Raw genomic sequence first — 21,264 nt, forward strand, 5'->3', positions numbered from 1 at the left:
AAATATTATAAAGTTAAACTATTGTTATAATTTAATTTTTTAATATAATTTTTATTTTGAAATTTGAAAATGTTGAATTATTTTATGTGTTTTGTTTGGTAATTTAGAAAAGTTGTAATGATTAGATAATAATTAGATGAAAAAGATAAAATTTGAAATTAAAAAGTATTTGTATTGAATAGTGTTTATATGAGATGAGATCATCTTATTATCCAAACGGGGCATAAGTTCAATTTCTTAATGCCTTAAGAGGAGGTTTGGATAATGATTCAATGAGTTGAAATGAAATTAGATGAAAGTAAAATAAAATATTGTTAAAATATTATTTTTTTAATAATCTTTTTATTTTAGAATTAAAAAAATTGAATTATTTATTGTATTTTATTTAGAAATTTAAAAAAATTATAATAATTATACAAGATGAGATCAAATGGGATAATATAAATTGAGATACTTTCTAAATCCAAACAAGGCCTAAATGTTTCAATTTCAAGCTAAAATTGCATCCTCGTTTGTGAAAATAAATCTCATCTAATTATTATAATTTTTTCGATCTCTAAAATAAAATATAATAAATAATTTAATTTTTTTAAATTTTAAAATAAAAATTATATTAAAAAAATTATATTCTAATAATATTTTATTTAATTTTTAATTTTTATTATTTGTGTAATAAAAAAAGAACGTTTTAAACGTAATGCTGAGAATTGGGCTTTTGAGTTTTGAGTATCATGAAGACTTCTACTCCACCTAAAAGTATTTTCTTTTTAGGGATAAGTCAAAATTTTGGATTAATTATATATGGACCTGATAATGTCATACTGTGCCAGTTCTATACGACGATACGTTACTATTTATTGAGGAAGCATTACTATTTATCATTTTTTTACATCCATGATATGATATTAAATTATTAAAATTTTGAAAACTATTTGTTAATAATTTAAACACTCGATCACTTGATGAACCACAATACTCATATTTTTTTAATGGCGTCAAGTGTTTAGGACGGAAGTCCTTATTAATCTCACAAATGCATAGGTTGTTGCTAAGTAATTTCTCGCAAATACTCATATTCAAAAACAAGAACTGAGATGTTATTTAAAAAAAAAATTCTAGTTGTAAGCATAACTATGTATTAATATGTGCATCAATTTAATACGATTGGTCAAAAAGTAAATTTTATTAAAAATAGTGTTAATTTAAATTTTAAATATAAATGAATCAGTATTTATACGCAAATTAGCGTGCGACTTTACTTCTACGTAGTAAAACTAAAAAAATTAAAATTAAAAAAAAAAGACAAGGAGATGTTAAATAATTATTAGATAAAACAAAATGATTTATAATAAAGAGATATTAACACAATGTGAAATGTGAACCATGTCATATAAAATTTCTCCCATGGATTAAAATTTTATAAAAATAATATGTATAGTTTTAAAGTGCATATTTTGAGTTGTGTTATTCATCATTCCACACACCACATATTTATTTATTTATTTTTATTTTATTTAATTTTATTCATACTAAATTAATCGAGTTCTTATAGTCATAATCCCTATTTTATAAACTTGCAACAATAAAAGATAAAAAATTATGTGTGGTGTATGATATATGAAATGATGAGTATAATTTTTTAAAGAAACTGAACATGTTTGCACATAATAATATTTTACCTGACACTATTAATTTGGAAAAAACTTTCGTGACAAAAGAATTATATAAAAGTAAATTCATAAACTGATGTGATTTGATATGGTATATTGGATTGTAAAGCTATTTTTATTAAAGTAAATCTAATAGATTTATAAAAATATATCAGTTTATAAATTTATTTTATATAATCTTTTTATACATGTTATAGTATGTATTAATTATTAGATTATTAAAAGTATGCTGCCCAACAATGACTCTGGTCGAGCCTTTTAGGTAAAATTTACTCTTTATATTTTTCTTTTTTTTATTTATATTTTTTTAACATCTTTAAATATCTGTTTTAAAAAATATCAATGTATTAATAGCTAATTAATATATTAATCAGTAAGTAAAAAAAAAATAAATACGCAACCAACAAGAACGCATAATGAAGGATAAAAACACATTTATCTTATTATCATATTACTCTATTATAAAATGAATCAGTGTTTCTTGAACAGCAGAGACAGAGAGAGAGAGAGGAAATGACCAAAAACGACGACATTAAAACAAAATGGAAAACACTAGTACTACAGACAATTTCGGTAGAAATTGTTTATCGAATTTAAATTTTTTTTTTTTACTTGATAATTAAAATAATATTTTTAAATAAATATGTAATTTTTTATTTTTAAAAAATGTTTAAATAATTTTAAAAAATGATGAAAAAAAAGTGAAAAAAAAAAAAATTTGGACTGATCGGCAGAGGATTTCTGAACGTAGCATGATTCAAACAAAAATAAAATAAAATAATAGGCGGAGAGATCGAGATGCACCACAGAACCGTCTCATCTGGTTGGTGATTGAGCATAGGCAGTAGGCACTGTCACCGTCCCTTCGCCAACTCGGAGAGTCCGTCACTCCCATTTATCTCAACAACAAACGCTCGCACTCAACGCACTGCCCAACCATTTCGAATCGCTTCTCGGCGGAATTCTCTCTTCCCACAACAACCATGGAAGCCTCAGCTCTCTCCCGCATAGGTCTCGCCGGTCTCGCCGTCATGGGCCAAAACTTGGCTTTGAACATAGCCGATAAGGGCTTCCCCATCTCCGTCTACAACCGCACCACCTCCAAGGTCGACGAAACAGTCGATCGGGCTCGCCAAGAGGGTCAACTCCCCTTAACTGGCCAGTATAACCCCAAAGACTTCGTCCTCTCTATCCAACGCCCCAGATCGGTCATCATCCTCGTCAAAGCCGGTTCGCCGGTTGACCAGACCATCGCCGCCCTTTCCTCGCACATGGATCCCGGTGACGCCATCATTGATGGCGGCAACGAGTGGTACGAGAACACCGAGCGTAGAATCCAAGAGGTCTCCGGAAAGGGTCTCCTGTATCTCGGGATGGGCGTATCGGGGGGCGAAGAAGGTGCCCGTAACGGGCCCTCTCTCATGCCCGGGGGATCGCATCAGGCCTACTCCAACATCCAAGAGATCCTCGAAAAGATCGCCGCTCAGGTCAAAGACGACGGGCCGTGCGTCACCTACATCGGCGAAGGCGGGTCTGGGAACTTCGTGAAAATGGTCCACAACGGAATTGAGTACGGCGACATGCAACTCATTTCGGAGGCGTACGACGTGTTGAAAAACGTTGGGGGGTTATCGAACCAGGAACTCTCGGAGATCTTCGCGGAGTGGAATAGAGGGGAATTAGAGAGTTTCTTGATTGAGATTACCGCCGATATATTCAGGGTTAAGGACGAGTATGGAGATGGGGGTTTGGTGGATAAGATTTTGGACAAGACGGGAATGAAAGGGACCGGGAAATGGACTGTCCAACAAGCAGCGGAGCTGTCCGTCGCTGCTCCGACGATTGCTGCATCTTTGGATTGCCGTTATTTGAGTGGGTTGAAGGAGGAGAGAGAGAACGCCGCGGAGGTTCTGAGAGAGGCTGGGTTGAACGAGGAGAAGGGGGCGAAGCTTGGTGGGATCGATAAGAAAAGGTTGATCGACGATGTGAGACAGGCATTGTACGCGTCGAAGATCTGTAGCTACGCGCAGGGGATGAACCTTTTGAGGGCGAAGAGTGTGGAGAGAGGGTGGGATTTGAATTTGGGGGAATTGGCGAGGATTTGGAAAGGTGGGTGTATTATACGGGCTGTGTTCTTGGATAGGATCAAGAAGGCCTATCAGAGGAACCCCAATTTGGCGAATCTGGTTGTGGACCCCGACTTTGCGAGGGAGATGGTGCAGAGACAGGCTGCATGGAGGAGGGTGGTGGGGCTGGCAATATCAGCCGGCATTAGCACGCCTGGGATGTGTGCCAGTCTTTCCTATTTCGATACATATAGACGGGCGCGACTGCCGGCGAACCTGGTGCAAGCACAGAGGGACTTGTTCGGGGCGCATACCTATGAGCGGATTGATCGGCCAGGGTCGTTTCATACCGAGTGGACGAAACTTGCTCGGAATAGTAATGCCGGTGTTGGTGCTTTCAGCTGAGCTTTTTTCACTATTTGGTTGGTTACTTTGTTTGGGATCCTGGTGATCCTGACTTTGATGTGGGTGCCATTTGAATTGGGATTGTATGCCTTGTTTTGGATTATCTGCTTGCTGGCAGCAATTATTGTTTAACCTTTGCTTTTTTGGGGGCTGTTAATGAGAAAATGCATGCCTTCTGAGTTTTTGAGCTAAACTCTTTCTCTTATGATTCACTTTCCTTGCAGTAGGCACGTTCGAGTTTTTTTCTAATTTTGCTTCTGTGTAGATTCAGTTCTTATCAGATTAGAATTTTCCTAAGGTCGTATATCTAGAATTAAGATTAGATGAAGATGGTACTTACTAATATCTGTGTAAAGTTGCTGCCCTTTCATCTTTGGTGTGATATCATAATGAACTAATCCCTACGAAGTTTGGTAAACATCTTCTCTTAGACTTGTGAGGCAATATTCTTCACCCTTTCGCGGGGAGAGGATCAGGAAGGGGGTTTTTGGTTTAATGCTTCAGGAGTTGGTATATTATGTATTCCATGCGTCTGTTTGAAACGTCAATTTGGTGTTCTTCCAAGAGTAATAGCTGCTGATTAATTGATGGGTGACGTTGAAGCTACTGTAATGAGAGTGGAAGCCAATGGGAGCTTTGTTATGCTGTTTTGCAATCTACTTAGTTCATATCTGTTGGGTGTTTCTTTTAGGTGGTACGTGTTTTTAGAAAGAATAGAATCCTAAGATGGTCTACTCAAAGATACTACCAGTCTTACTATCCATCATGTTCATGGAATAAGAGGATGCCTTTCGAAAGTTGGTTGGATTAAAAACAAAACGATTTGGGCGCCTTGCCATAGCTCCCTTTTGGATTAGCTTGTCTGCAAGTTCTCTTCATAATTGAATGTATATGATTTTGGTGGTGGGCTGTTTATTCCCTGCGCTAAATGTTTGGCCGTTTGCCAGGTATGGGGTGCTGATCTGCAGTATATGAGAGTCGATACTATCGAGTTATCATGATGCTTGCTTTGGAATTCTCTGGTCTTCATGGCTATAGAGCATTAGATTGTCCTACACTCCCCTGCCCGTGATATACATGTTACATACCAAAACTTCTAATGTTGGAGAATATAATCTGATAGAAAAACATACGCCTTACCTCTAGTGTAGGGCTGTTATTCCAAATCTTGTTTCGTTTTCGTAAATGTTGAAGATCCACTTTGTTGCAGTCCCCCATTATAAACTTTGAAGGTTCCAATAACTTGGATTTCCCCCCTCACAAGAAGTTGCCATGCGTATTTGTCCCTGCACCCACCATCTCCACACTGATGCTTCTCAGAGTTCAAATCGTGTAGCTTTTTACCGATGTTTATAGGATTGTTTATTCACAAGATTAGCAAACATAGCAATCTCTGTTTTCTGTTCAAGTACGTAGTACGAGTGTGGTGGCCAAATATGATGTTATAATTGAAGCTAGTAGGTGTGTATTATGAATGTTATGAAGGTCCTGATCTAGCTTGCAATGAGTTTCACAATGGATTCCAAGAGGACAGCTCTGCCAACGGTTTGAATTTGACTACCGTCTCAAATTGCGCATCGAAATGCACATTTAAAATCCAAACTGAGATGGGATATGATCCTAAAAAGTGTAGACTTTAAAGGGGGGGAAAATAAGTACAGATCATGGAGGAACAAAGGAAAATTAAAAAAAGCATTCTTATCAAAGAAGGAAAAGAAATCTGGAAGGAATATCAAACACCTCCATTCTCAAGGACAGGCTGAGTTCTCGTCACGGCTGCAGAAGGCAGCTTACTACCACTCACCCATCTACTTTCAAGAATCGAATCTTCATCAGCTTGTGCTTGTCTCTCCACTTGAATCTTCTTTGTCTTCAAAGTCCTCGCAGACGCCATCCCAACATAAACGATCACTACCATCCCAGAAATTCCAAGCACAGATCCAACAACCCAAAGATACCACAACCTGTGCTTACTCTCCTTCGGAACAACAATGGCAAAATGACCTTGATCTCCTGAGTAACATACACCGGGCAAGCTCATTTCACTAAGGTAAAAACTCCCATTTCCACTAAATGCGACGCACCTCGTCTTAGAGATCATGCCGTCAGGGATGGCCGAAGTGGGGAAATTAATCGATATGGGCTTCCCCATTGTACTGAGACTTAGCTTTCTGATGCTTTTAGAACTAACATTTGATGCATCGAAAACCGTGAATCCAACGGCCGGAGTGATGAGTGAGTAACCCTTCAGGCCATAGAAGTGGGAAGACCAGTTGCCCAAGTTCTGATAGACTATGGCAAGCCTCTTTACGTGTGGCAAAGGCATAGTTCTTGATGGAATGTGGAAGAAGCTGAAGTTGGCACCCATGTTCCACAACCTCCGGCTTCTGAGCCGAACAATTGAAACGTCAATGCTTGAGAGATTAGCAGGAAGGAGGGCTTGGTATAGAGCTCCGGTGCGAGGTCGGTGCCGGTGCCGGAGTGGCGTTTTGAAGGCGAAATCTTCAAGAGAAGCATCCAAGGAATCAGTAGTAAAGTGGTCTGAGCAACTGACAGATGAGCATGAAATCAAGGTGAGTGCTAACCAGATGCAGTTCCAGTTCCAAACGATCATGTTGGATGACAATCAAGATTTGCTGAGAAGTATAGAACAACGTTGGAATATTATGTCAACTTTCTCATCATCAAGTGCTATGATCTTTCACCAACATGTTTTGGTCATGTATGTAAAGTTGTTCCACACCATTAGAGCCTTAAAAGAAAAGCTTTTTCATGGTTCTTTAATCTTCTCTGATGATACCTTTCGAGGAAGAGATCAGTAAGCATGCTTAGAATTGGGACCCATGCGCGGAGGACCAAGAAGTCAGAAGTTGTAAACATCTGTCATGGTGGGGTGCGGGAGGGGCTTGACTTTTGCCAGAGTGAATCACTACTCCAGGTGGTTTAGCTATATAGCTTTGTACGTTTCTGGACCAACCTTGCTTTTAGAAAAACATTTCTTTACATAATGCTATTTTGCAAAGACTATCTCTGCCTATATCTTTATTTTGAGTTTCGTACAAACATATTTCTATATAAAAAATATGTTTAGTAATAAACAAATAGTATAAACTACATGATTTAATATGTAGTACGTTAGATTATAAAATTAATCTGATATAATTTTAATATATTTTATAAAATCATATTAATTTATAAATTTATTTTTATAGATTTTTTTTGTAATTATAATACTTCTGAAAGAAAATTTAAGACTTGATTGGAGGAAAAAAAAAACAGAAATTAGAAATTTTCTTAAGATAAAATATAAATAGCATTAAATTATGAACTATAACATAAAACACCGTCAACTCGATGAAAAGAAGAAAGAAAGAAAGAGAGAGGGAATCTTCACACAAATTGCGGGCCGCGAAAGTGTGGTGGAGCAGTAATAAGTAGTAAATAAACATGTGTTGATTGTTCATAATTGGTGGGGCTCCCGGCTCCATATTGCCCCTATAAACGGAGTAATGTATAATAATAGCATTGTTAATCGATGCATATATAAAGAATAATTTTGATGAATATAAAATAAATTTAGATTTTAATTATTTTATTTACATAAATTTTTATATTGAAATAGTTATTTTTTATTATATAAGAATAAAATAATATCAGATGAATTTGACCTTGACTATTTCATATCAAATTTTCATATTAGATTATTCATTTATTTATTATTTAGTAATGAGTAATTAATAATTTAAAAAATATTTAATTTTTTAAATTATTAATTTATTTTATTTTATCATATTTTAACTATCCATTATTATTATATTTTATTTTATCATATTTTACTATTTAATTTAAAAAAATTGATGAAAATTTATGGATGTAGATGGAGAGAAGAGAGAGTGTTATAAAAATTAATAAAATAAGATTTTCTCTTTGTATAGTATAGATAAAATTTGATATTTTCCTTTATAATACTGTAGCTAAAAGTTACAAACTTTGCCGATAGCTAATGTGTTGTAAGTTTATTTTGTATCTAATAGTTAAAAAGTATAAATTATTTTGGATATAGAATATCCAATGAGACTACTCTAAGAGAAGCGTCGCGAGATATAAATTGATATGAATTGATGTAATATATTAAATTTATTTTATAAAAAAATTAATTTTATATTTTAATGTAATACATCAAGTTATTTTAATTTATAGATTTATTTTTATAAAAAAAAAATCGACTAAAAACATTTCCTATAATATAAGATAATATCACCACCAAATGAATCTTTTCCATCTCTCTCCCAAACCAAAAGAAAACCGCTCGTCCCAACCAAGTGAACCCACTCAGTTAAATGTCTCTTTTTTTCACTAGGAGTAATGGAGTGAAAGCCAGAACAATAGATCAGTTTTAAATCCCTCCACAACTACTACTACTTCTCTTCTGATTTTTCTTCTTCTCCTTCTTCTTCTTCTTCAAGTGTGTCTTACTCTTGCCAAGCAAGTGGAAATGGAGATCTCCCTTTATCAGTACTACACTTAGATTTGATGTTACTGTGACCTCATGGTAATTGCTTGCTACAAAGGTCCTCAATAGTCCGTCCTATCGCTGAATTAGTAGTCCAAAGGACCTATAAAATGAACCTTATTTGGTCAATATTAAAGTCTATTTAGCGAATAAATATGCTATTAAGATCCGTCCATTGAGCCCAAATTCATTTTCTATGCATCATTTTTAGTCTTATTTTGGTGGCTGCTTGCTACAAAGGTCCTGGATGGTCCGTTATATCACTAAATTAGCAGTCCAAAATACCTTATTTTGGTCAGTATTAAAGTCTATTGACGAAGAAATATGTGATCAAGATCGATCCATTGGTCCCGATTTCTTTTCTATATATCATTTCTAGTCTTTATATATATATAGAAGAAATGAGAATTGTTGAGTCTCAACAGATTATTACATCTGGTTGTCAACCTAGACAACTTGTAAAATGCATTGTGGTATTTGATCCCTCCACATTACAATACGATCTACATTCCATGCATGCCTAGCCAGTCGATGGGCTGTCTCATTCCCCATTATATTAACATGCTGAATGATAGGGCTTTAACTTCCTTCACAACATTGCCTAGCATTAATGTAGAGTCCTTTTCAGCTTGGATTTCCAGCACCATCAAGTATCAACAATGAATCACTCTCCACAATCAGGTCTGTTGTTTCCATATGCATTCAAACCTCTAAGAATATCTAATAATTCAATATCCTCTAATTCTTTTACAGCATGTTCTTTTTTGCTTGCCACCATAACCATACTACCATTTTCATCCCTCAATATTGCATCAATTCCTGCTCCTTAGTGATCATAAAATATTGCACCATCTACATTTAGTTTTAGCACATTTGATGGAGGAGGTTCCCATTTGCAGGTAGCCATAAGTTTTTGTTGCTTGCCTCCATGATATTGCTTGTGAGTCTTGTTGATGTCGTATTTCTCAGCCCAAGCAACTCCACAATGGGTTGATCCATTCCTACAAATATGGAGAAATGAGAGCTCGGGTTGGTGAGAAACACGACATCAATGTTGGTGCCATCTGTGGGATATATCTAATAGAAGTGTGTCCTTTGCATGCTAGCAACAACACGTTCCCAGACTTCACGGAGAGAAGAAGATCAGTTCGGAGCGTTGGAAGCAAGACTTGCTGAAATGGGAGATACAATAAGGAGGCTGATGTGAGAGGTGGGAGCCCTCTGGCAAGAAAATGCCGTGTTATGAAGGATCGACGAAGAACTGGCTGGAGGAACACAACCCAGCCACAATGAGCACGCCGAATCATGACGTGTCCTAGAGATCGCTATGGCCGAAGAAGAGAGACGCATAATGCACCTCGAGCTCCGAGAGCTCGAGGACAAGTACGTAGAGATGGCCAAGCAAATGGGCGTGTCATTCTTGGTAGACCAGTTGCTCACTAACAACGCAGAAGTCATGATCGTCCCTCTCCCGCCCAAGTTCAAGGTCCCCTAGATAGAAGCTTACGACGGGTTCAAGGATCAACTGGAACACTTGCAGACATTCAAGGTTCACAGGACCCTTCACAGGTTTCCGAGAGAAGTCGCGTGTTGAGCCTTCCCATTGACACTAAAAGGGGCAACAAGAGCCTGGTGTGGATCCTCCTCAGGGCCGAAGTTGAGCACTATTTAAAAGATCACGCAACTGGCAACCAGAAGCTGTCAAGTGTTCAGGTGAAGTTGTGTCAGGGCCAACCCTATAAAGTTGAGAACGTCTCAGATGAGGTGACCTAATGGAAGATGAAGGCCATTTGAAAACATCAAGGGGTAGAGCACCACTTGAGACGTCATCCTGCCAGAGTCCACCACGCCTACGCAACGGTCAGAGATCTCCAGAACCGCCAACTTTGGAATGTTATATGTCTTCCTTAGCCCGCAGAGATCATCTATAGAGATTTCCAACTCCCAGCTCCACCCAGCAAAGTACAAGTAATGAGTATCGGAAGATCATTTGGGAGCCATTGGAAACTAGAAGGAAGAAGGATCAAAGCAAGAGAGTGGAGATGAGGAGCTAGGAAATTAGGCCCGAAAGAAAATGCAAAAGGATGAGAAGTGGCAATGTCAGAAAAAGAGATGAAATAGGGCTTTATATAGAGAATGACATGATGGTTGGCCTTCTATAGACAACAAAGCAACCCCGATCCAAAAACCCAAGGGAAGCGCCAGGTCTCAAGAAATGTGCAGAGTGGCATTGTGGAATCCAATTGACGTGAACCCACAAAAGCATGAAGAGCAAGCAACGGGTGCATGGGGAGCACTGACCAATACGTGACCCAGTACATGGGTGGACTTCCCCTTTGTCCCAAACCGCTGGATAACGAAGGGGTGGGGAGTAGGGCTGAATTCAGTCTGGTCCAGTCGGTCCACACGAGGTATTGCTGACTGTATCAGACCAATTTGGTCCAGGGTTTTTGTGACGTCCCCAAATTCCGTTTGGGATCGGACGGACATTTGAAGCGTCGAGACATGCAACACAAGGTTACCTGGCCCCGTTCATGACATATAAGATGCAATATTCCTAACATGCATCTAACATTATGCAATATTCGCAGCGGATAATTTTTTCTTTAGCAATACTATGCACCAAATTGAAAATATCCCAAATGCTTAAAACATACTTCATACATAAAGACCCATTGAGTAGATCACAACACTAGTCCAAAATGGTTATGATCCAAAAAATACTAAAGATGCAACTCCATTGTACAAGTAGTAATTTACGTTAATTACTATATTAACATTGACGTCGCACCATCGCTTAGTCAACTGTGTCTAGTTGATCAGCTCCTGATTCTCCTTCAGGTCCTGTAACAAGATCTACCATTCGGGGGGAATGGTAGTTGGGACTACCAAAGTGAGATTTGATTACAAATCTCAGTAAGTTAACAAAAAACTTCCACACAAGCTAATGATGCATTCATGACAGTAAAAACATAAATTTATAATCAAATTCATAAGTAATTAAAGCATAAGTTGGCGTACAACATAGCATAATTGAAATAACTTAAATTGAAACATGAACTGAACTTGACTTGACATGAACTTGATCTGAAACTTGACTTAACATGAAAAATACATACTCCACAGTTGTTGTGGCCCCATGTATTCTACGTGTAAATACATACTCCACAGTTGTTGTGGCCCCATGTATTCCACACAAACTTGACTGAACATAAAAAATACATACTCCACAGTTGTTGTGGCCCCATGTATTCTACGTGTAAATACATACTCCACAGTTGTTGTGGCCCCATGTATTCTACGGAAACTTATTCTTTAACTGCTTAAATACATACTCCACAGTTGTTGTGGCCCCATGTATTCTACGTGACACAATTGCTGTGTCTCACGTAGTGTATGCGTCACAATTGCTGTGACCCCATACATAAGTAATCAAGATGAAACGTGACTGGAATACGAAATGACTAAAACCCTGACGTAACATAACGTGACTTGAATATAACTTGAAATACATGACCAACTTGAGATAGAAATATTTCGTAACATTGCATAATATATAATAGACAACATATTTAACATGACATATTTGCAACAGTGAATATTACATGACTTGACATACATGTAATAGATGGCATACTTAGCATGACGTACTTGTAAGGTACAGTAATACATGACAGAATATATTATGTAACAGATAAAAATTGACGACAGAATAAATTCTGTATAATAGACAATTACGTGATAACTTGGCATGGCATGACATATATGATAACATACATACATACACTGTAGTTCCTTTACTTAGCACACATACATAATAGACTGCTAGTAAGTTAAAAGCTAACTTACCTCGATCTCCGCGTTTCTTATAAAACTTCAAGTGTGACCACGAGGAACTGTAATTAGTGATTCTAAAAGTTAGAACTAAATCACTAAATATTTGAAATATGGAAAATACTAACTTAAAGAGTAAAATTTTCATTTTACTCTCTACATGTGGGAAAATGACCGTTTTACCCATAACTTAAGGATTTTGCATACTAACTCCAAAAGTTTCTAAAATTTACATTCCTCATGTAAATTTTGTCCTAAACTTAATATCAACTCAGAAAAAATTAAAACAAAACACAACTATGAAGAACACACTATGGTCGAAACATCCATAGGCCATTTCCCTTGATTTTTGTTGCAATTCCTTCCAACTTCAAAACTCATGCTTAAACCAAAATTTTGCAACAAATATCTTCCAATCTTAAGTTCAAAACCATACTTAAAACATCCATTTAGAAAAAGCTAATAATCAACACCAAACTTTTTTGTAAAAAGATCCAAGCACTTGAATCACAAGTTTTGACCTTAAATCAAAACATCTCCAAGAATTTCAAAAAATCAAATCTTACTTCTAACATATTCATAATATCATCCTAACATCAACCATGCTTTAAATCATCAAACTAAAGTCACCAAAATCACAAAATAACATTTGGAGTTTTTGGTTTTACACTTAGTCCAAAAACAGAAACTTTTTCCTCAACTAGTTTTGATAAATCTCTTGATCTATGACTTATAAATATATGATCTTCAAACCAAACCATTACATGGTTTACAAAGATGTCCTAAAACATATATAAGCTTCTAATTCAAGATCACATGGTTAGAAATTAACCAAAACATAAATTTAGTCAAGAATATCCACACTTTGTCTTATCTGAATATCTCTTTGCATAAAATTTCATATCTTTGAAACTAATATCAAATATCTTCAAAATAATAATATAACATGTATATAAGATGTTTAGGATCCTCCAATAAAATTATCAAAGTCATTAGAATAGGTTTAGACCACCAAAGAGTTAAACTTTCTCAAAACAGAAACTGTTTTTCCTCTTCCAGTTTCTAAGTTTCTAAATCTAAGAAAATCTTTCATCAAAACCTTTAATCATGCAAAAATCCTCAAACAATAGTCACATATACATGTTAACAATACTCCATAAAAATTTTGGACCAATATCTATCCATTAACTTGGTCAAAAACTCCAAACTATAACATATTCTCCAGTTTACCTCCCAGAATGACCTTTCTATAGTTTATATAATATTTGACTAATCAAATGATCTTCAAATGGGGTAAATAATATATCCATGTAAACTAGACTAAAAAAGGAACAACTTATATGAAGGAGAGTTTATGATAAAACACTTACAACAGCTTCGAAATTGGCGTGCAAAATACCTCCTAAAAGTTGTCCGAGAGAGAGTGTTTGATATTCTTTCAATGGAAAGTGTAAATGAAGATAATTTCGTGGGGACAGGTGGCTGGAGATACTTATGGATGAGATATGGAAGAGATGAGGCTGGAGTTGAGAGTTGAGTGTAGTTTTCTCCTACCCAAAATATTTATAAAAGATTATCTTATAATATTCTATCCAATAGTATCTAATAAAAATCAACTTAAGATATTTTTATCTAATAATATCTATAAAAATCAACTCAAAATATTTTTACCCAATAATATTCATGAAAATTACCTCAAGATATTTCTTTTTATCCAATAATATCTACAGTTTTGAACAGACGTTTTGTCCGAAAATATGAAAAAATGTTATTGCGCCATAAGACTTTAAATAGCCCTCCGAGTCTAATGGCACAAACCATAATACATTTTGACACTTCTAACTATCTCCAATAATCAAAAACACACTTCTGATACCATAGTAAATAATAACACTAACTATGTAGTTAGACAAAAACCTATACGATTAATGGATTCGTGAAAACTTATGAGGTTTTCACGAGGTTCCTAAAGTTAATAGAAATTTCACAATTGAATTTCTAGCGGGCTGTTATAGTTTTCTCACCCTAGATTGGACCGAAATGCTATAAGGACCGGTCCAGTTTAGTCCCTTTTGGGACGGTCCGGTTCGGTTGGTTTGTCTGTCCAAATCTGTACCATGTGGGCCATTGGCCCAATCTATATATTTCGGCCCAACAGTGAAATCCCACTAATAGTTTATCTAATTTTAAGTAAAAAAAAAATTAAAACCAAAATAAAATTAATCATAAAAAGAAAATTATCTATATACAATAAATTTGAATAAAAGATTTTACTAAAAAAAAAAAAAAGAAAAACTGAAAAAGACCCATAAATTGCAAAAGACCCATAACTTCATTAAAACCTCAAGAGCACCACTTTTACATCCAAAAAAAAAAAAAAAAAATCCAACAATTCATGTAAAATCCTTACATACACAGAAGCAATATTTATGTCAAATGAAATTTAGTACATCTACTTCTATGCCAACCAAACATCCATATTTCAAAAGAAAAAGAAAACAAGTTAAGAGTACATCTAATTCTTAACTAAATATCCAACTAAACATCCAAAAGTCCAAATAAAAGGAAAAAAAATTAAGAAACCAAAAAAAGTTAAGCAAATGACACAAAAAATATTACAATTTACAATACATGCATCTAGGCTTCTAGCAATAATAACTAATAAAGTGATATTATAAATTACAAATGACGAAATAATAACTAATACAAATAACATATAACTAAAATTTGATCTCTAAATGGCAAACACTTGATCTCGTCAAAACTTTCATTACCAAACGAACTGCTACCAAATAGGACACAAAAGTCAATGAAAGACAATACAAAAGTAAAACTAAATTGGATAAGTCACAATTCAAGAAAATAATCCGAAATTTTAAAGAAAACAATTCAAGTTCTCACCTCATGAATTTGCATTAGATGTAGACATTGTATTTGACGCTTTCATAGAATTTTCACCCTCCTGAGCAAGTGCTATACAATAAAGGAAAAAAAATAATTTATATAAATTGTCACTACATATATAGATTATAAAAGTTATAAAATGAAGTAAATAATAAACATACCCATATACAACTGCTTCTGAAAATCCTCCACATCATCTATTATAGTCCTAAGGTTGATTGGAGTAGAAGAAAAACGAAGTCAATTTTTTGCACAAATGAGGCCCTCAACTATCATCGGAGATAAATTATTTCGGAAAGGATCAAGAATACGACTCACCGTGTTAAAGCAAGATTTAGAGGCAACTGTAGAGACTGGTATTGCAAGTACATCGCGTGCAATTTTTGAAAGCACACGATATTTAAATGAATTAACCTTCCACTAAACTAGAATGTCAAAACTTGCATTGTCTGTCTCACACTTTTCATCTAAGTATCTATCAACCTTTGACTTGTTTTTAAGAGAGTCCTTCGACTGCAACCGTTGCTTAAATATGGTCATTCTTTGTGTACGAACGTCTACGTCTGTACTTGCATCATCTTTACCTGTAAGATTTATATTTTCACGTGATAAGCTTCTAGGCTACTCTTGTTGTTGTAAAGAATTGCTCACTTCTTCATTCGCAAGGTATGCCCCATACATGCGGGTTAAAGTATTCTTCACTGAACAACTCAAATCAACTGCTTTTGTGGGATCATGGGCATACATCCCTTCCAATTCAAAGTCAAGATATCGCATCTTGTACCGAAGATCAAGAAGAATCCCAACAAATAAAAACATATTCATATTATCCAAGTTGCCCTAATATTTGTTAAATTTTTTCTTCATATTTGTAACCATTGATCCCACCACAGGGTTTTGATTCTGACACTCCAAATCAATTACATCAGATATTGTAGTTAACTCCGAAAAAAAGAGTTGCAAGTTGCATACAGACCCCCAAAAAAGTGTAAAGTTGCATCATGAAATAGTTTAAGAAACTTTACAAACAATCTTATCTTCTCTCAGTCGATATTATTAGAAGGCCCCAACTTTTTTGACATTCTCCTATTCACTACATGCTTCACATCATCGTCATCATTGTCTCCAATACTAGTAAGGAAAGTCGAATCTTCTTCTTTCAACCGTTCAAAAGCTTTTCAAAATTTTGAACCTCTCTCTAACATAAGATAAGTGGAGTTCCACCTAGTCGGTACATCTAAATAAATGCCACTTTTGCACTAAAATTTGAGGTGAGAACTTCACATATTTTACAACACCTCTCACCTTCACAATAGACTCATCAAATTTTTTCAACCTCTCACGAACAACTAAGTTTAATATGTGGGCACAATATCGAACATGTAAGAATTCATGTTCCAAAATAGTATCCTTCCTATACTTGATTTTTTTTTTTCAAATAAGAAACTGTACCATTATTAGAACTTGTATTATCAAGTGTGATAGCAAGATATTTTGGTTGCTCCCAGTCATGCAAACACATCTCAATGGCTTTATCAAGTGTATCCCCCTTGCGATTCTCAACCAAACAAAAAGAAAGAATCATCTTGTGTAGATTTCAATCATCATCAATAAAGTGTGCAGTCAGACACATATAATTGAGATTTTGCACGGATGTCTATGTATCCGTAGTGAGGGAAATTTTTTGCCCTTGAAGAACACTTCTCAACTTATTTTTATCCCTCGTATACACACTAAATCAATCATCCGCAACCGTAACACGGGATGAAATCGTTACCCACTTAGGGTAAATAGTAAGCATAAATTTCTTGAAACCCTCTCCTTCAACAAACTTAAAGGGTAACTCATCAAAAATTATCATCTCTGCTAAGCTTTATCTGCAAGCCTCAACACTAAAAGTTATGGACACGAGTTCCCCACTACCACTTCCTCTATCCGCCTTTCAAGTTAGAGTAGTTTGAGATTTATCTATCCTATTAAAAGGACATTTCTTACATTATTTCTCAATGTAATACTTCATGAACTTTATACCGTTGGTCTTCGTATCACATGCATACAAAGCAATACAATAATTACATTTAACCCTAGGTTTAGTTGGATCACTGTTTGATATTCTTGTAAAGTGATCCCAAACAATTGATCTAGGTCTACTACTGATACTCGGTTTAGTACCACTACTTATGTGACGCCCCCAAATTCCGTTTGGGATCGGACGGACATTTGAAGCGTCGAGACATGCAACACAAGGTTACCTGCCCCCGCTCATGACATATAAGATGCAATGTTCCTAACATGCATCTAACATTATGCAATATTCGCAGCGGATAATTTTTTTCTTTAGCAATACTATGCACCAAATTGAAAATATCCCAAATGCTTAAAACATACTTCATACATAAAGACTCATTGAATAGATCACAACACTAGTCCAAAATGGTTATGATCCAAAAAGTACTAAAGATGCAACTCCATTGTACAAGTAGTAATTTACGTTAACTACTATATTAACATTGACGTCGCATCGTCGCTTAGTCAACTGTGTCTAGTTGATCAGCTCCCGATTCTCCTTCAGGTCCTGTAACAAGATCTACCATTTGGGGGAATGGTAGTTGGGACTACCAAAGTGAGCTTTGATTACAAATCTCAGTAAGTTAACAAACAACTTCCACACAAGCTAATAATGCATGGATGACAGTAAAAGCATAAATGCATAATCAAATTCATAAATAATTAAAGTATAACTTGGCATACAACATAACATAATTGACATAACTTAAATTGAAACTGAACTTGACTTGACATGAACTTGATCTGAAACTTGACTTATCATGAACTTGATCTGAAACTTGACTTATCATGAACTTGTTCTGAAACTTAACTTAACATGAAAAATACATACTCCACAGTTGTTGTGGCCCCATGTATTTTACACAAACTTGACTTAACATGAAAAATACATACTCCACAGTTGTTGTGGCCCCATGTATTCTACGTGTAAATACATACTCCACAGTTGTTGTGGCCCTATGTATTCTACACAAACTTGACTTAACATGAAAAATACATACTGCACAGTTGTTGTGGCCCCATATATTCTACGTGTAAATACATATTCCACAGTTGTTGTGGCCCCATGTATTATACGAAAACTTATTCTTTAACTGCTTAAATACATACTCCACAGTTGTTGTGGCCCCATGTATTCTACGTGTCACAATTGCTGTGTCTCACGTAGTGTATGCGTCACAATTGCTGTGACCCCATACATAAGTAATCAAGATGAAACGTAACTGGAATACGAAAGGATTGAAACCCTGACGTAACATAACGTGACTTGAACATAACTTGAAATACATGACCAACTTGAGATAGAAACATTTCGTAACATGGCATAACATATAATAGACAACATATTTAACATGACATACTTGCAACAGTGAATATTACATGACTTGACATACATGTAATAGATAACATACTTAGCATGACGTACTTGTAAGGTACAGTAATACATAACATAATATATTATGTAACAGATAAAAATTGATGACAGAATAAATTCTGTATAATAGACAATTACGTGATAACTTGGCATGGCATGATATATATGATAACATACATACATATACTGTAGTTCCTTTACTTAGCACACATACACAGTAGACTGCTAGTAAGTTAAAAGCTAACTTATCTCGATCTCTGTATTTCTTATAAAACTTCAAGTGCGATTACGAGGAACTGTAATTAGTGATTCTAAAAGTTAGAACTAAATTACTCATAATTTGAAATATGAAAAATACTAACTTAAAGAGTAAAATTTTCATTTTATGCTCTACATGTGGGAAAATGACCATTTTACCCATAACTTAAGGATTTTGCATACTAACTCCAAAAGTTTTCAAAATTTACATTCCTCATATAAATTTTGTCCTAAACTTAAATATCAACTCAGAAAAATTTAAAACAAAACATAACTATGAAAAACACACTATGGCCGAAACATCCATAGGCCATTTCCCTTAATTTTTGTTGCAATTCCTTCCAACTTCAAAACTCAAGCTTAAACCAAAATTTTGCAACAAATATCTTCCAATCCTAAGTTCAAAACCATACTTAAAACATCCATTTAGAAAAAGCTAATAATTAACACCAAACATTTTTTTGTAAAAAAAAATCCAAGCACTTGAATCACAAGTTTTGACCTTAAATCAAAACATTTCCAAGAATTTCAAAAATCAAATCTTACTTCTAACATATTCATAATATCATCCTAACATCAACCATGCTTTAAATCATCAAACTAAAGTCACCAAAATCAAAAAATAACATTTGGAGTTTTAGGTTTTACACTTAGTCCAAAAACAGAAACTTTTTCCTCAACTAGTTTTGATAAATCTCTTGATCTATAACTTATAAATATATGATCTTCAAACCAAACCATCACATGGTTTAAAAAGATGTCCTAAAACATATATAAGCTTCTAATTCAAGATCACATGGTTATAAATTAACCAAAACATAAGTTTAGCCAAGAATATCCACACTTTGGCTTATCTGAATATCTCTTTGCATAAAATTTCATATCTTTGAAATTAATATGAAATATCTTCAAAATAATAATATAACATGTATATAAGATGCTTAGAATCCTCCAATAAAATTATTAAAGTCATTAGAATAGAATAGGTTTAGACCACCAAAGAGTTAAACTTTCTCAAAACAGAAACTGTTTTTCTTCTTCCAGTTTCTAAGTTTCTAAATCTAAGAAAATCTTTCATCAAAACCTTTAATCATGCAAAAATCCTCAACCAATAGTCACATATACATGTTAACAATACTCCATAAAAATTTCGGACCAATATCTATCCATTAGCTTGGTCAAAAACTCCAAACTATAACATATTCTTCAGTTTATCTCCCAGAATGACCTTTCTATAGTTTACACAATATTTGACTGACCAAATGATCTTCAAATGGGGCAAATAAGATATCCATGTAAACTAGACTAAAAAAAGAACAACTTATATGAATGAGACTTTATGATAAAACACTTACAAAAGCTTCGAAATAGATGTGCAAAAGACCTCCTAAAAGCTGTCCAAGAAAGAGTGTTTGATATTCTTTCAATGGAAAGTGTAAATGAAGATAATTTCGTGGGGAGAGGTGGCTGGAGATACTTATGGATGAGATATGGAAGAGATGAGGCTGGAGTTGAGAGTTGAGTGTAGTTTTCTCCTACCCAAAATATCTATAAAAGATTATCTCATAATATTCTATCCAATAGTATCTACAAAAAATCAACTTAAGATATTTTTATCTAATAATATCTATAAAAATCAACTCAAAATATTTTTACCCAATAATATTCATGAAAATTACCTCAAGATATTTCTTTTTATCCAATAATATCTACAGTTTTGAACAGACGTTTTGTCCGAAAATATGAAAAAATGTTATTGCGCCATAAGACTTTAAATAACCCTCCGAGTCTAATGGCACAAACCATAATACATTTTGACACTTCTAACTATCTCCAATAATCAAAAACACACTTTTGATACCATAGTAAATAATAACACTAACTATGTAGTTAGACAAAAACCTATACGATTAATGGATTCGTGAAAACTTATGGGGTTTTCACGAGGTTCCTAAAGTTAATAGAAATTTCACAATTGAATTTCTAACGGGCTGTTACAACTTACATTGTGTGCGAGTGGAGGAATGCCTCCAACACTTTGTGTAGGCATAGTTGACTCTACATCATCTATAGTAGAGTCTTGTGGATTCATTTATTGAATATGGTTCATCTACAAAAATAATCAATCAGTATATGGAGATTGGATAGCATACTTTTTATCATCATTTTATG

At 34.6% G+C, this 21,264-nt stretch overlaps 2 protein-coding genes across 2 annotated transcripts; one reads left to right on the forward strand and one right to left on the reverse strand.

Annotated features, from left to right (window-relative positions):
- The first annotated feature begins 2,452 nt into the window (after positions 1-2,452).
- Positions 2,453-4,334, forward strand: LOC122281609 (6-phosphogluconate dehydrogenase, decarboxylating 3, chloroplastic-like). The gene has a single exon (XM_043093266.1). It carries the CDS (start codon positions 2,654-2,656, stop codon positions 4,139-4,141), a length of 1,488 nt encoding a protein of 495 aa, XP_042949200.1. The 5' UTR covers positions 2,453-2,653; the 3' UTR covers positions 4,142-4,334.
- Positions 4,335-5,873: 1,539 nt separating this feature from the next.
- On the reverse strand, positions 5,874-7,021 carry LOC122282431. The gene is made up of 2 exons (XM_043094384.1): positions 6,942-7,021; positions 5,874-6,690 (listed from the first exon to the last, which is right to left on the reverse strand). The coding sequence occupies exons 1-2, from the start codon at positions 7,019-7,021 to the stop codon at positions 5,874-5,876; spliced, it is 897 nt and encodes a 298-aa protein (XP_042950318.1).
- Positions 7,022-21,264: the final 14,243 nt, after the last annotated feature.

This window comes from Carya illinoinensis, chromosome 11, assembly GCF_018687715.1.
Source record: "Carya illinoinensis cultivar Pawnee chromosome 11, C.illinoinensisPawnee_v1, whole genome shotgun sequence".
NCBI lineage: Eukaryota > Viridiplantae > Streptophyta > Magnoliopsida > Fagales > Juglandaceae > Carya > Carya illinoinensis.